Source organism: Corylus avellana, chromosome ca4 (assembly GCF_901000735.1).
Source record: "Corylus avellana chromosome ca4, CavTom2PMs-1.0".
NCBI classification, from domain to species: domain Eukaryota; kingdom Viridiplantae; phylum Streptophyta; class Magnoliopsida; order Fagales; family Betulaceae; genus Corylus; species Corylus avellana.
Window position 1 is genome coordinate 3,341,383 of NC_081544.1, and position 14,322 is coordinate 3,355,704.

The 14,322-nt window shown below is 35.3% G+C and overlaps 1 protein-coding gene across 1 annotated transcript in view; it reads right to left on the reverse strand.

Moving 5' to 3' along the window:
- Positions 1-2,291: 2,291 nt before the first annotated feature.
- Positions 2,292-14,322, reverse strand: part of LOC132177271 (transcription factor bHLH84-like) — a 23,504-nt gene continuing 11,473 nt past the window's right edge. The window contains exons 2-8 of the mRNA XM_059589521.1: positions 9,639-9,932; positions 9,297-9,544; positions 3,445-4,011; positions 3,075-3,305; positions 2,669-2,734; positions 2,512-2,577; positions 2,292-2,420 (exon numbers count right to left, since the gene is read on the reverse strand). Coding sequence (XP_059445504.1) covers positions 2,316-2,420; positions 2,512-2,577; positions 2,669-2,734; positions 3,075-3,305; positions 3,445-4,011; positions 9,297-9,544; positions 9,639-9,932 — 1,577 coding nt within the window. The 3' untranslated portion in view covers positions 2,292-2,315. The remainder of the gene's footprint in view (positions 2,421-2,511; positions 2,578-2,668; positions 2,735-3,074; positions 3,306-3,444; positions 4,012-9,296; positions 9,545-9,638; positions 9,933-14,322) is intronic.

Consider the following 14,322-nt stretch of genomic DNA (forward strand, 5'->3'; position numbering starts at 1 on the left):
CAGCGGAGCATTTAGCAGAACGGGTGAAAGCTACCCAAGAGGGAGTTCGTCAACATCTGGAAGAATCCTATGCTAAGTACAAGACGGCAGCAGACAAGGGTCGGGGATCGAAGATTTTTCAAGAAGGAGATTTTGTGATGGTGTATCTACGCAAGGGGCGACTGCCGACTGGTACTTCTGGAAAGCTGAGGAATAAGAAGTATGGTCCATGCAAGGTACTAAAAAAGATTAACGACAATGCATATGTCATCGATCTTCCAGAAGAAATGGCGATATCCTCAACATTCAACGTGGCAGACATTTTTGAATATTTTCCACTAGAGGAGTCAAAACTTAACTCGAGGACGAGTTCTTTTCAAGAAGGGGAGACTGATGTAAGACATGTGTGTCCCCACCCCCAAGAATAAATAGTTTACTTTTAATCCTTTCCCTACTAGGAGTATATTTACTTTTCCTATTAGAATTATGTTTACTTTCCCTACTAGGATTATGTTTACTTTCCTATTAGGATTAGATTTACTTTCTCTACTAGGATTAGATTTACTTTCTCTACTAGAAGTAGGTTTTCTTTCTCTACAAGTATTTATCTTCTATAAATAGGCTTGCTTATTATGTAAAAGGGAACTCATTGAATGATAATCAAATCAGAGAATTCTCTCTCAAATACTCTGCGGAGTTTTATTTTTTCTTAACCTGCGGGCTTGTTTTATCTTTTGGGTAGAAGACGAAGACGCTTCTCCTTGCAGAATCAAAGACGTTGCTCTTTGATTAGTTACCTTAGTCTTCCGCTACGTCACAAAGTCTCCTGAGGAAATTATAGTATCATCAATAATTCATCAAATTCGGCCACTTCTGGATTTTTAATGCAATAATAGACACGATTTGAGCAAAATTTCTTCACTAAAGAACTTGATTACCATCCACTATTGTTGGTTAATAGCACTTTATGCAATCCATAAGATGATTAATATAACTTAATTAGATTTACCAGGGGAGTAATGCTAGAAAGAAGACTTGTGTCCCCCTTTTGTCCTTCTAAAGATGAAATGGTTTTTAAAATTACCTTTGCATCAAACTTTAAAATTACCATTGGATCAAAATCTAATAGTAATCAATTCTAAATCTAATGGTAATTGTCCGTCAAATTGGATGGAAAATGTGCCAAGTGCGCTACACCTGAAATTTTTTTACAAAATTCCCCTAAACATTATTTAAATAAATTAAAAAAACAAGTGAAAAAAGAAAAATGGAATGGTGGCCAAACTATCCCATAGCTTGTTGCACTTTTGTGGGTGTCTGAACTTACGCTACAACCTCTGGGGGTTGTTTGGCCAGTCCCCTCTCCATGGGGTGGTTTGGCCACCCCCGAAATTGGAAAAGTGGGTAGCCAAACCACCCTTTAGGTTTTTTTATTTTGTCATTATTTTTTTCCCAATTTTTTAAAATAGTTTTTAGGGGTAATTTCGACAAAGAAACTTAAGGAAAAAAAATTGGGCATTTCTTCCCTTGTGCTTTGCCTAGCTATAGACATAGGCTTCCAAGTTAAATTATGTAAATCTTGGTCTCATTTAAAATCTTGTATGCAATAGAATTTGATCACTTAATCACATCAGCAATTAGATTATACTGTGAATTTTTTATCAGCAATCTCATCATTCCTGAACTTCACTCCCTCACTTCTCTTCCCATTGGAGCAATTAAACTTAATTTGTTTCTTAATTTATTAAGTTTCACTTATTTTTAGGTTATTCTAATTAGCACCCAACTCCTTTTCACAGCCTTTTAAGATTTATTGGTAGCATATGCACAAATACAGATTGTCCTCAGGTTGGTAAGGGGTGATTAATTTGTTAATCAATTGACATCTTTTCCTAGTGAAGTTTGAGTTTGTGCCTGCCACATTCTCCTGTGAAGTTAACATAGAATATTATAGTGTTGAATCATTAGTTGACCTAAATATTTAATTAAGTTCGAATGTTCACACACTTTTAATAAAGTAATTATAAGACATTCTCTCTACTTATCAAATTATTTGAGCAGAATATTCACAATTACTTATTAATTCAGCCACCCTAATCAGTAGATAATAATAGTTTTCATGTAAGAGGTTACATTTATTCTCATTGAAAAAAAAAAAAGAATCATTCTGCTCATATCATGTCTGTTGCATTAAGAACAAACCAGACAGAAAATGGTAATTTAATTAAATCTGTGTCATTAAATTTCCCCTCAAAATGGACTTGATAAATCCATATACATATAAGCCCATGATGAGGAATAGCAATCCTGCATGCTCATCACCCCATTCTTTTATCCTATGAAGATTGTCTGGGTGGGTTGATTTTCAGATCAAGTAGTCCAATGTCCATTCCATTGTAAGCAATGGGAGAATACATCCATAGATCATCAGAGCTCAATAGCTACAGGGGTCCAAAAAGAAAACAAAAGATTAGATTAACAAGCTGATTTTCAGTTGTTTAATAAAAAGGATTCTGTTTTAAGTGTTATCACCTTAATTTGGAGCTGTAAAAACTTCACATATTGGACAGCTTCCTCAAGCATTGTGCTAATATCAACCTGCAACCAAAGAATCAAGCACATACATGAATTCCAAGTACACCTCAGACTAATAGAGAAATAGTTGCAGTTTATGGAGAAATCTGCTTACTTTTGTTCCATTAGGGATGAGGTTCTGTAGAATTCTCAGCCTCTCATTTATTCTCTCTCTTCTTTTCTGCAAGATAGAAAGGAAATATCAATTATTTTACATGTCGGGTAAACCCCACACACACGAATTAGGATCCTCTTTATTTCAAATGAACCGGATAATATCTAGTTAGTTATAGTGAAGAGTATTTGTGTCCTCTCAAAAAGTGAAAAGATAAAAACACCCCTCCACTATAACTAATTGGATATTATTCAGTTCATTTGAAATGGAAATGATCATTTTCCTAGATACACGACTCTGCCTGTAAGAACCGTGTGATCAGGACTTGAACGAGTCAACCATTTGAGCTTAACGTCGCGGGCAACTTTTGCATAAAAAGTTAGGTATACGAATACGGGGGACTTACCCTTGCATAGAGGCTCTGGGGGTCAGTGGCTGACCCCCTACTGGCTCTTTTCTTCCCATTCAAGTCATGAGAAGTAGGCCCTTTCACACTCGAACGTGAAGTGTTGCAGTCATCCTCAGAGGAGCAGCTGCTCCAGCCCCGCCCATTAAGGCCAGCACTAATACTTTCTTCTTCATTGTTGCTTGTTTTCTGATTCTTTTTCGATCTTACATTCCTCTTGTTCTTCTGAACCTAAATATTATTTGATGAAATATATTAATCAAATTCCATTAGGAAATATACAAAACATATATATATATATCACCCTGCAAAAAGGTAGCACAATTAATGTAAATATATAAGAAGGTGAAAAGCTTGTTATTGTACTCACATCTCCAGAACTCCTTGATCTTTTCTTAGAATTCTCAGGTGGGTTGTCAGACTTATCTTCCTGGATTGATTCTGAAATGAGCATCTCAGATTTCCTTTTGAGCTGCAAATCCTTCTTAGGAAGAGCAGCTGCAGGAACATCTCCAGAAGACTCTTCTGCAATATTGCCATCACTCTTCTCTTGGCTCAAGAAGTCATGATCCCCTTCGATGAGAAAGGAGTTGGTGCTTTTCTCGTCCCCCATGCACAAATCCATGTTATTGGATACAAAAATTGGATGGGAATCACTCAAGTAGTAGCTTTGTTGGCTTGAAAAGCCATGAAAATTAGTATTAGCCACATGATCAGAAGAATGGTATGATGAATCATGGCCAAGCCAAAAAGTACTACTAGAAGGGAAATGATCCCCATGAGTTAGCTCACTTGGAAGCGAAGCATTATTAAGCAGCAGCGCCATAAAGTCAGCCTCATCAGCAGCATAAGTGCCACTAAAAGAGCCCCATTGATCTCCCTCAGAGATGACTCCCATAGGATTCATAATTTCCTCCTTTGGAAAAGAAAGGCTTCTCTGTTTTTGTCAAGTGTTAAAATGTTAGGAGTAGCTGATTAAGCTGTTAGAATGTTAGGCAATCTAAAGACATATTTATACAAAACAGGTAGCTGCTAGAGGTGGACCTCTTCCCTATAGTAAGATCTAACTCATGACTGCACCAATGTAGAAGATGGGGCCAAGACAACTCAGAGAAAGATAAAAGCCATGATAAAAAAATGTAATGCAAATTCTCCATTAGCTAAAAGACAAGACACAGAAAGATATATTTATGATTCAAGGAATATTATGAAAGGGACTAACTGGGATTAAAACTTGTGATTAAAAAAAAGTCAGAATCTGAGAAGGGTTTAATGGATAGATTCAACCAATGTTGGCAATTGAGGGAGAACGTGGGGGGGTCTTGTGGAATTATATATAAAAATCAGTATGTTAAGCACAGTGAAGGTAGTGGAGGAAATAGGTTTGACCATCTCAACACTACCTGGAAAGAAAACAATGCATCTCTTTGCTGGATATTTTGTTCCCTCCAATTGAAATCTGCCGACTTTTCCTTTGAATCTTGGAAACTCATTGATAAGAACCCATATATCATTAATTATCATCACATACAACAATTAGACAAATCTGTGTTAGGTATAAAACCTGAATCCAGGTGTAAATTCATTGGCTCCAGAGGAAGGGTTGTTAAGAGGTAACCTCATTGAGGCCCCCACGTACCCACATGTTTTGGCTAGCTCCAGTTTTATTAAGGCCTAAAACTTCTTAGCCTTATTAGCAACTTTAACTCTAATTGTTTAGGCATTTTTGGTTTGAATGTAAATACATATCTTTGGTGTACGGTTTGACAATTTTTGACACGACCCGCGAATTTGAAACAAATTCAACTCGAAATTAGAGGATTAGGGTTTAGGGGTCTAATACGTTTAACTAAACTGGTCGGGTTAGAACTAATTAACCTATATAATCTTATACATATGACTCAACGCAACCCAAACCCAATATGCAAATCCGACATGAATTTTGACATGAACCCAACACAAAATTAGTGAGTTAAGAGTTGAAAAGACTAACCCGTTTAATTAACTATGTCGGGTTAAAATCGACCTATGTAGTCTTATATTTATGTCCTGACATGATACAAACTCTACGCACAAACACGAATTGCTACCTCTGGTGTATACCTTTCATATTATGTAAATCATACTCAGAAATGATCTAAGTTGGCAGATAAATATTTGTGCAGATGAGGTATGCAAATAGCACCATCCCTACAAAATTATATTAAACTAGCTAGACTAGTGAAGAGCAATATATATATATATACTTTAGTCAATGACCTTTGGTTTGCGATGTCTTCTGGTCTAGGAAACTGACAACTGTCTAAGTTAGACAAATTCCACCACCCATATATATATACACGATCATGAGCTTATATAATTAGTCTGCACTGATAGTTATATATATGCCTTTGATATGAAAGGAGTGAACCATATTTTCTTTGCTACATTCTGTAGAGGCAAGTGTATATATATATGGGATCATAGACACGATATTCCACGTCACTATTGGACATTTATGTATATAATTATTTGTTTGTATATTAATCTGCACGTACGGATTTGTCTCACCAATTATCTCACTGTATCAACAATCACGTCAGAAAAGGATGGCAAAAAAAAGGAATTGAGGCTCCGTTAAATGTTAACCCTATTTTAACTGACTTTGAGCCAAGAAACTTATTTATTTTTCCTCCCGCATCATATATACTATGATACTTGCTAGCTAGCTATTCACATTTTCTTTTCATATTGATAATTAACAAGAAAAAAAACCTAAGAATTTGGATATTTTTGACAATGGCTGCACGATAGTCTCTCATGTATGGTTGATCCAACCCAGCTGAAACTCATTTTATGAGTAAAATTGCCTTGATCAAATGAACACAAAGAAAGAACACCTGGTCGTCAAGTCCAACCTGTAATCCCGGTTAGTTTCACGCGTAAAGCTTAGCTAGCTAGCTGCCCAGCTCATTCCAAAGAAAGATCAACAGCAGCATTTTTTGGTAAACATTATGATATCTTTAATATATATTGTAATGGGTGCAGGCCAATATTATTGCACGATCTATTGTTGTATTAGAGTCATCTAGGACTAAAATTATATATGTACGTTGAGAGAGATGAAGGAATAAAATCTTAGCATGAGTAGAGAGCTAGATATCGAAAACCTATTGAAATCTGATTTTGTTGTTTAATTTGCATGCGGATATATATATATATATATATATATATATATATATATATGACATATCACATTTTCTATATCCTTTTACTTCCTGGCCGGCCGCCACAACTTGTAGAGATCCACTTCTTTTTTGGGAAAATGGTGCCTCTTGGATAGAGCCAAGAGGGGCACCTGTTTTCTTTCAAAGCCACCACCCCTGCCCTACATGCCAAGAGGAGGAGGCTCTACGACACGTCTTTAATTTATATATGCATGAATTTATAATAAAGATTAATTTAATTAGAAGTTTTTGTTTTTCAAGGGCGATCAGAAATTAAAGCTTAATTAATTTGTCAGTGATCTTGTGTCTCCTAGCGTGAGACAAATAATATATAAGGATATTGCTCTAGGCTACACCTGATCAATGGGCAATTAGGCTCTTGTTTTAGGCCAATTAGGCACACTAATGACTAAGCTAATACTAACATTTACAGGTAACATAATTAATTTAAGAAGAATTCATAAAAAAATAAAATAAGTAACTCAAGAAGAGAAAAAGTATTAATGAATAAGGTTGAAAACAAACCCTAGCTGGCATGGTTGAAGAAACGTATAATAACTCTAAAAATATTGAAATCTTATTCAAATTTGAAGTGTGGATCTAAGCCCACAAGTTGGGTTTAAATAACTAAAAAAAAAGACTTATTTTTTTTTTTTTTAATGAATGAGTAGCTTTCATTAATAAACAGCGGAAGACTTAACAAATAAGAAAAGCTATAGCAAAACCTTTCTCGAGTAATTAATACTAAATGGATATGGTTCTCTGGGTGCCAGATAATTAATGATGCACATTATAATTTTTTTTTATTTGATAACTTATAAACTAATAGGAAACTGATGGAAAATTTATACATACGTATTTGAGAAACCCTAAGGCCCCCTCTAGAGCGCCGCCGCCTTAGGGGAGGAGGGATGCCCGTTGCCTGCATCCCTCCTCCCTTCCTTGCTTCCCGATTTTTGTTTTAGGTTTGTTTCTGTCTTTGGTGTTTTCTGTTCTGTTGTGCTTGTGTTCTCTTTCGGCTGCATCGCTTTGGGAGTTTTCACTAAACTTCCTCCCCGTTTGTTTGTGTGGTGTCACCGACCTCCGCTACAGCTTCGCCACAGCCACCGTCATTGCCGTATTACTCTCCCGCCAAGCTTTTTGTGCCACCTTCCGCGGCGGTTTCCGGCCAGCTCGCAATCGGCCTCCTCCGGCTGCCGTGACCCGCTTTGAGGTGTTTTTCGCATTTATTTTCCTGTTTTGTTGTTTTTCTGTTTTGTATGTCCTTTGAGTTCCCATGTATTTGGTTTTATTTGCTGTAATTTATTTTCCTGCATTAGTTTTATTGTTCCCTTTATTTCCCTGTATAGTTTTATTTATGCTTGTAATAAGGCTTTCTCCTCCTGCTTTGTTGCGCCCGGTTGCTGCCCGATATTACTGGTCCAAACCTTTGGGTTGTGGATGTGAAATTTATCCTGGCTTTAGAGTCGAGGAGGATGAGTATCGGCTTGTGGGTTTTGCTCTCAAGGCCGAGGAATAAGTATCGGCTTGGGGGTTTTGCTCTCAAGGCCGAGGAATAAGCGCTACTTATGCAGTAGATGGTGTCTGTTTGATGCAGATCTGAGTTTTCAACATGATATTTAGTCATAGGTTAGCGGATGCTGTGTTTTGGTTGATTTGGTCTGTTGTTGATGAATGTATCTTTAGCTTTGGCTATAATTTACTTCAGAGCTTTTTGCTCTGTTTGTAAGAACTTTAGGCTCGCAACTTTTATTAATGAATGAGTATGATATGTTTCAAAAAAAAAAAAACTAAAAACTAATAGGAAACTAGCCCATAAAAAACCTGTGAAACATTAGGTATGTTTGGTAAAGAGTTTTGAGAGGAGAAAATGAAAAAGAAATGATTAATATGATATAAAAGTGAAAAAAAAAAAATTAAATTTTTTTTGAGAGAAAAGTAAAATCCATAATAAACTTAATTATATTTCACATTAATTTTTCTATCCCACGGCCGCCGCGAGGGATGAAATCATAGTCTTTTATTCCGAGAGACTTAAAATATGAATGAGTGGTCAAATTTAATTATGATAAAATAATTATACAAATAGACAATACTCATAATGTGATCGGTCATGATATGATTCCCGACGATGACCACATTAATCGGTTTGGTCGTCAGAATCCACCATAAACCAACTCTAGGAGATAGATGCCTGGTGATACCCTAATTATCCTGTCAAAGATCTTCTCCAATAGCTATTAATGCAATTAATATGGTAAATTGTGACTTACTATACCTAATCGGTATGAATGCTAGCTACCATATTGGGCATAGTGCTTTTTCCCATAAAAATGGTACACTCACGTAAGCTTTATTCAGTTTTTTCAAAGTGTTTTTATTAATTTAGGCGTCAGAGTGTGTCCAGTGCCAAACTTGGACTTTGGGGTGCCCCCGATCTTTTGGGACTAAGAGCTTTTAACGACCTCTCCCTTATTTTGCAAAAAGATATATAACTCCATAACCAATCCGGCCTTGCAAAAAGGAATTAAAGATATATGTGTACGTAGAGAGAGACTTGAATGAAAGAACTTATTCAAGTATAACATAGGGGTCACTAATTACATGTTAGCAGAAGGTGATGATTTCTTAATTAATCACAACAATCCCCATCAAAGAGTACATCTAGCTAGTACCCTCTGGACACTGGCTGAAGCCACAAGACATTTTTTTGTTGAAGAAAGTTAGTTCGTACCTTTTTTTTTTTTTTTTTTTTTTTAATTGAATAAGAAAAGGGCTACAGGGAAGGATCTTTTCCACTTCTGATTCGAATGGAAAGGAAAGTGGGAGATCCTGAAAACGAAAAAGGGGTGGGCTCCCCAACAATAAACCCAAAATAAACTAAAACAACACAGAAATAAAAACTAAAGGGAAGGCCACCCCAACAACAAAGCCCAAATGGTAAAAAACAATGCAAATACAAGAACAAACTCTGGATCCAGTCCAAAAGAACCAAATAGCAGGCAATGGTAATTACCAATGATCCCAAAAGAATCATAAGCAAGCCGGGCCTATTCCAGGACCGCACAAGGCGGTGTAAATTGCAAATAAACTCCGTGAAGAGATCATTGCGGGTAAAACAACAACCACTGTTAAATAGTTGTTGCAGAGTAGGCACTGCATAGAACCAAAAGGAAGCCGGTATAGGACGACCACCAACATCAATCTCCTCCTCAAAATCAAACCAAGTCATGGCAGAGAGATAAAAAACCACAAAAAACAATACTAACAGCAAAATACTAAAATTACAATAAAACAAAAAGAAAATTACAACAAAAAAAGAAAATTACAACAAAACAAGGGCAGGGGCAGTGATAACCAGCCGAAGAACAGATCGGGCACCGGCAAGCGGTGGACTGAACGAGGATCGGCTGGCGGAAAAGGGGAGCTAGGAGGACAGGGAGGATGGTGGAAGGCCTCGATTGGTGGATGGGTCGGCGTGGAAGAGTAGATCGGGTTTTGAAAAAACCCAATCTAAACCCCCAAAAACCAGATCCACAACCAGGAACTTCGGCAAAGCAGTGAACGGCGACGACGATGACGACGATGGACTGAACGGCGACAGGCTGGGCGACGGGCGCGAACGACGACGGTGGCTGGACGGGCTTCGAATCTGCACAAGAAAAAAAGAACAAAACACAAGAAACCCAAACGAAAAACACAGCAAATAGGGAAAAAAGAAGGGGAGGGGGAAAGGAAAAGGCAAAAAACCTTTTCCTCCACCCCGGGAAGGCCGCACAAGGCGGAGAGAAAGACCTCACTAGGAGGCGGCTGCGGAAAAAAACCCTAAGGGTTTCCCAGAGTTTCTCTCTCTAAACAAGAGAGAGAAGGCGTTGAAAAACTGATTTTTAGTTAGTTCGTACCTTAAGCTAACAGAATCTCAATCTAATTAATATTGACTCTTTAACATGAGACAGGTTATACCTCTAATTAATTAAGACCTAATCCCTAACTTACTTTTATTGTATTTATTTTTGGACTCAGATATTAGTTCATGACAGCAAATACGTATATCAAAAAAAAGAAAAAAGAAAAAAAATGAGTTGAATGGCTGTTAGGGTGGCCAAGCCACCTCCATCTAGTGACCGAGGGTTAGTTTAGCCACCTCAAACTGGTTAATGAAAGTGGCCAAATGAGTAGTTTGTCCACCTCCATACCAGTTATTGGAGATGGTTGAACTATTTCTATGGCCAATAAATGATTTGGACACTCTTATAGAAATCTTTTTTGTTGGAACATGACAATGCCGCTCCTTGTTAATTAATTATCACTCTAATGTTTTACGAGAAATGACAGCTCCCGATCTGACAAATGGTAACAAAGCCGAGAAGTCATGAAATTGAGTCACAAAAGCATCATCGTGGGGGAGGGATTGTTGTGATACAATGTAGCTCCTTGCGACCACTCTAAAAACAAGCCTACTAAGCGCGATGTCGAAGTCCATAAAAAACTTTAAACCTCAATTAGTTTTAGGTGGAATAGCAGCCCACGATTGACACTTTTTTTTTTTTTTTTTTGGATTCTATTTGCTGTCACTATCTCAACCGTTAAATGAATCATCGACTCGCAGTACTCCTTTATATTTGCTGATGAGGACATAACTTTGATGTATATGACCATATATTAATGAAAATAAAACATGTTTTATATATGTATATATATACTTGTAGAACATTTACTTACAGATAATTATAAAGTATATACAACTGTACAAAAGCATGCAGCGCGGGGGTACAGGCTGGAGAGAGATTCTGGATGTATTAATTAATGGAAATCTTCATTCTTAAATTAATTAATTAATCATTTGTTGTGATTAGTTTATTTAGATCGCTTTCATGAATAACTAAATAACTTTGACTCATCAAATCAAATCGCTAATGCCATGCATTCTTCTATATTCAACCATTTTTATTTGCACCCTCAACTTAACTCAAATCACTATTTTCTATATGCACGTATTCAATTGTTTTGTTGTGCATATACATAATTATATATACCGTTTCTTATAATTATATATACACGTTAAATTATGCTCGTTTGTTAATGAATGAGACTGAACTGTTTCCTTTATATATATATATATAATTCACTAACCATATTGCATTGGAATATACCACAATCCATCTAGAAGAAAACAAATTAAAGAAAAGAGAGAACGAGTAAACGTTACAAGCACAACGAGGGCTCTCTTTGTGCTTCAAAATTAATCATCACAATATTTAGTGTTTTTTTTTTCTCTTTTTTTTAAGTGATATTTGTCAATATTGCGTACTTGGGAAGGCACTATATATTATATAAATATAAGTAAATATATAATTATGTTGTAATTTTATAGACACATATTAAAGTCAATTGGAATGCATGTGGCCTCCTCGTGCAACTTAAAATAAGAAGACCAAGCAGTACATAAAGTAGGAAGACAAAATTTGTATAATTAGAGTCTTTCTCTAATTAATTAGCCACCCCATCTCAAAGGGACAACTTCAATTAGAGACCACACCTTATAAAGTGACGATCACTAGTTTAAATCCATTTTCCTCTTTGTGAATAGCCACCCCATCAAGGGCTAAACTAATTCTAACACCTTTTATATATCTATTGCTTTTATGAAATAATTAATTAATTAGGATCATTTTCCAATTTAAAATGATCAAGTATAAGTATTCATAGTTATAGATTTAATAGAGATCACATTGCACGAAGATCTGTGTATGTTTAATATATTGGATGATTAGATCTCCTCTCTAAATTAAAAAATTTGAAAGTTGAGTTTTCTTTTGTTTTTTCACTTCTCATGCTCAAGGGCTGAACTAAAAATTTTGAAAAAAATTCACATACCGTTCTCAAACTACCACCTAAATTATAATATTCCTTCAAACTTTTAATTGCGATAATGTCTCCCCTAAACTACCAAAAAATTGACAATATCCATCCAATGCTAGCAAAAAGACAAAAATTATCCTTAGTGTTTTTCAATAAGAAAAAAAAAAAGGTACTCTAATAAATTTGAAAAAATAAATAAATTTTTTTTCTTAAAAAAAGGATTTTTTTTTTTTTTTTTTTTTTAAATGGACACCTTGGTTTTTTTAAATTTTTTTTTTTAAAAAAAAAAAAAAAAAAATTGTTTGGTGACATTGTCAATTGTTTAGTAGTTTTGATCGAGAAAACATTGTCGCAATTGAAAGTTTTGAGAACATTACCAATTGTGTGGTAATTTGAGGAGGGTATGTGGAATTTTTTTTTGTGTGTGTGTGTGTGTGGGAAGGCTAACGTACATATAGTCTCTCTCTCTCTCTCTCTCTCTCTCTCTCATATGTGTATGTGTGCACGTGTTTATGTAAAACAAAAGCAAACAAAAAAGAGATATGTTATAAGTCAATATTTTTTTCATATTTGGCCTATATTTTCTTACAATTAACCATTAAATTTGTGAACTTATGTAGATCCCACATAAGTCAATGGCAGACCTCACAAATCTAATAGTTGATCTATTGAATTTATATGAAAATATAGGTCAAATATAGAGAACTTATTGACCCATAGCATTTCTCAACCAAAAATTGTTATATTTACAAACGTAATTCTGAATCACATTTTAAAGAGGTAGATCTATTTCTTCAATTGAATTATTGGACATTTAGAGGGCACTCATGGGTAAAAAATTTCAATATACCTCATTATTTTTTAACTCCTTTTGAATATCTACTAAAGTACTATGTTTATATTTTGACAAAAAACAATAGAGTGCTAATAAGAAAAGAGACATTCAAGAATAAGCAGAATAACCATTCAAATCACTATCTCAAGATTATTCAAGAATAAACAGAGAGGATAGAAAATTTAGCTCAAAAAATCATATATTTTTATAAATCCAACAAGAAAAAATTGAAGAAAAAAAATCATTAATTTATTAAACCTCATCAAATGATTTTCAAACTTACCCTAAATTTTTTCTTGGAATAGCCATTCTCATGACCCATGGAGGAATGACTATTCCATGTGTTAGATCATTATCATATACTCTAACATTAAAGATATTCTATTATACATTCTTTCATTCTTAATAAAAGCAATTTATTTTTTGTTTTTTCTAATAGAATAGTCATTCTATTAGACAACCAAACATAAAGTGTTGAGGGGACCCTTATACAGCCGGCCAGTCTAATAATAGGGGCTGTAAAAATTCTTAGGAGAGGGGGGGAGCCCTCAACTGAGTCTATTGAGGGCTGATTTTTTTTGTTTCTGTCCACATGGCACGACTCTATAAGACAACCAAAACTGAACTAAGATTTCGTGCAAAAGTCTCGTTAAAAAGAGTTCACAACATCATTCTCAACAATTCTCGTATATTAGTGGCTTTGATTCCCATATCATATTTTATTGGCTTAAAGCCCACAAAGAGATGCGATGCGGGTCAAAAATTGACTCAAAAGTTAATCCCATTTTACTACACGTTGCGCATTATAGTCCCTATTATCCTAATATGCCGATTCCTACTATTTTTGCGTTGATCCTTTCTCTCTCGATCTGTCAATCTATGATCAGACAAGATAAGATAGCATCAACTATGACTCCTTGATCAGGCTGGCCCATTGTGATCAAATAATAATCCCTAGGGTTGCTGTTTAATTCTTCATATTTCAAGGCCCTTGGCAGCAGCCTCAATTGGAATCTTGACATCCTGGCTTTCAAGGTATTGAAGAATTATATAATATTGAAACAATTTTAAGACGGCCAATAATTTTTAATAAACCCTAAAAAAATCTGATAGTACAACTTTTTGGTTGGTACAAATACTACTAGTACATACCCTTTTATTTGGGTGGGAAATATATAATGACAAGAATTATGTTTATGAAATGTCGTCACATGTTTGTATAAACTATAAACTAACACGACAGTATTCAATGAGTCCAATAAAAGATAAGGAGAGTTTTATTTATTTATTAGATAAATTGTGTTGATAAGTGGCTAGGGTATATCTTATTACAATGACTAGAGTT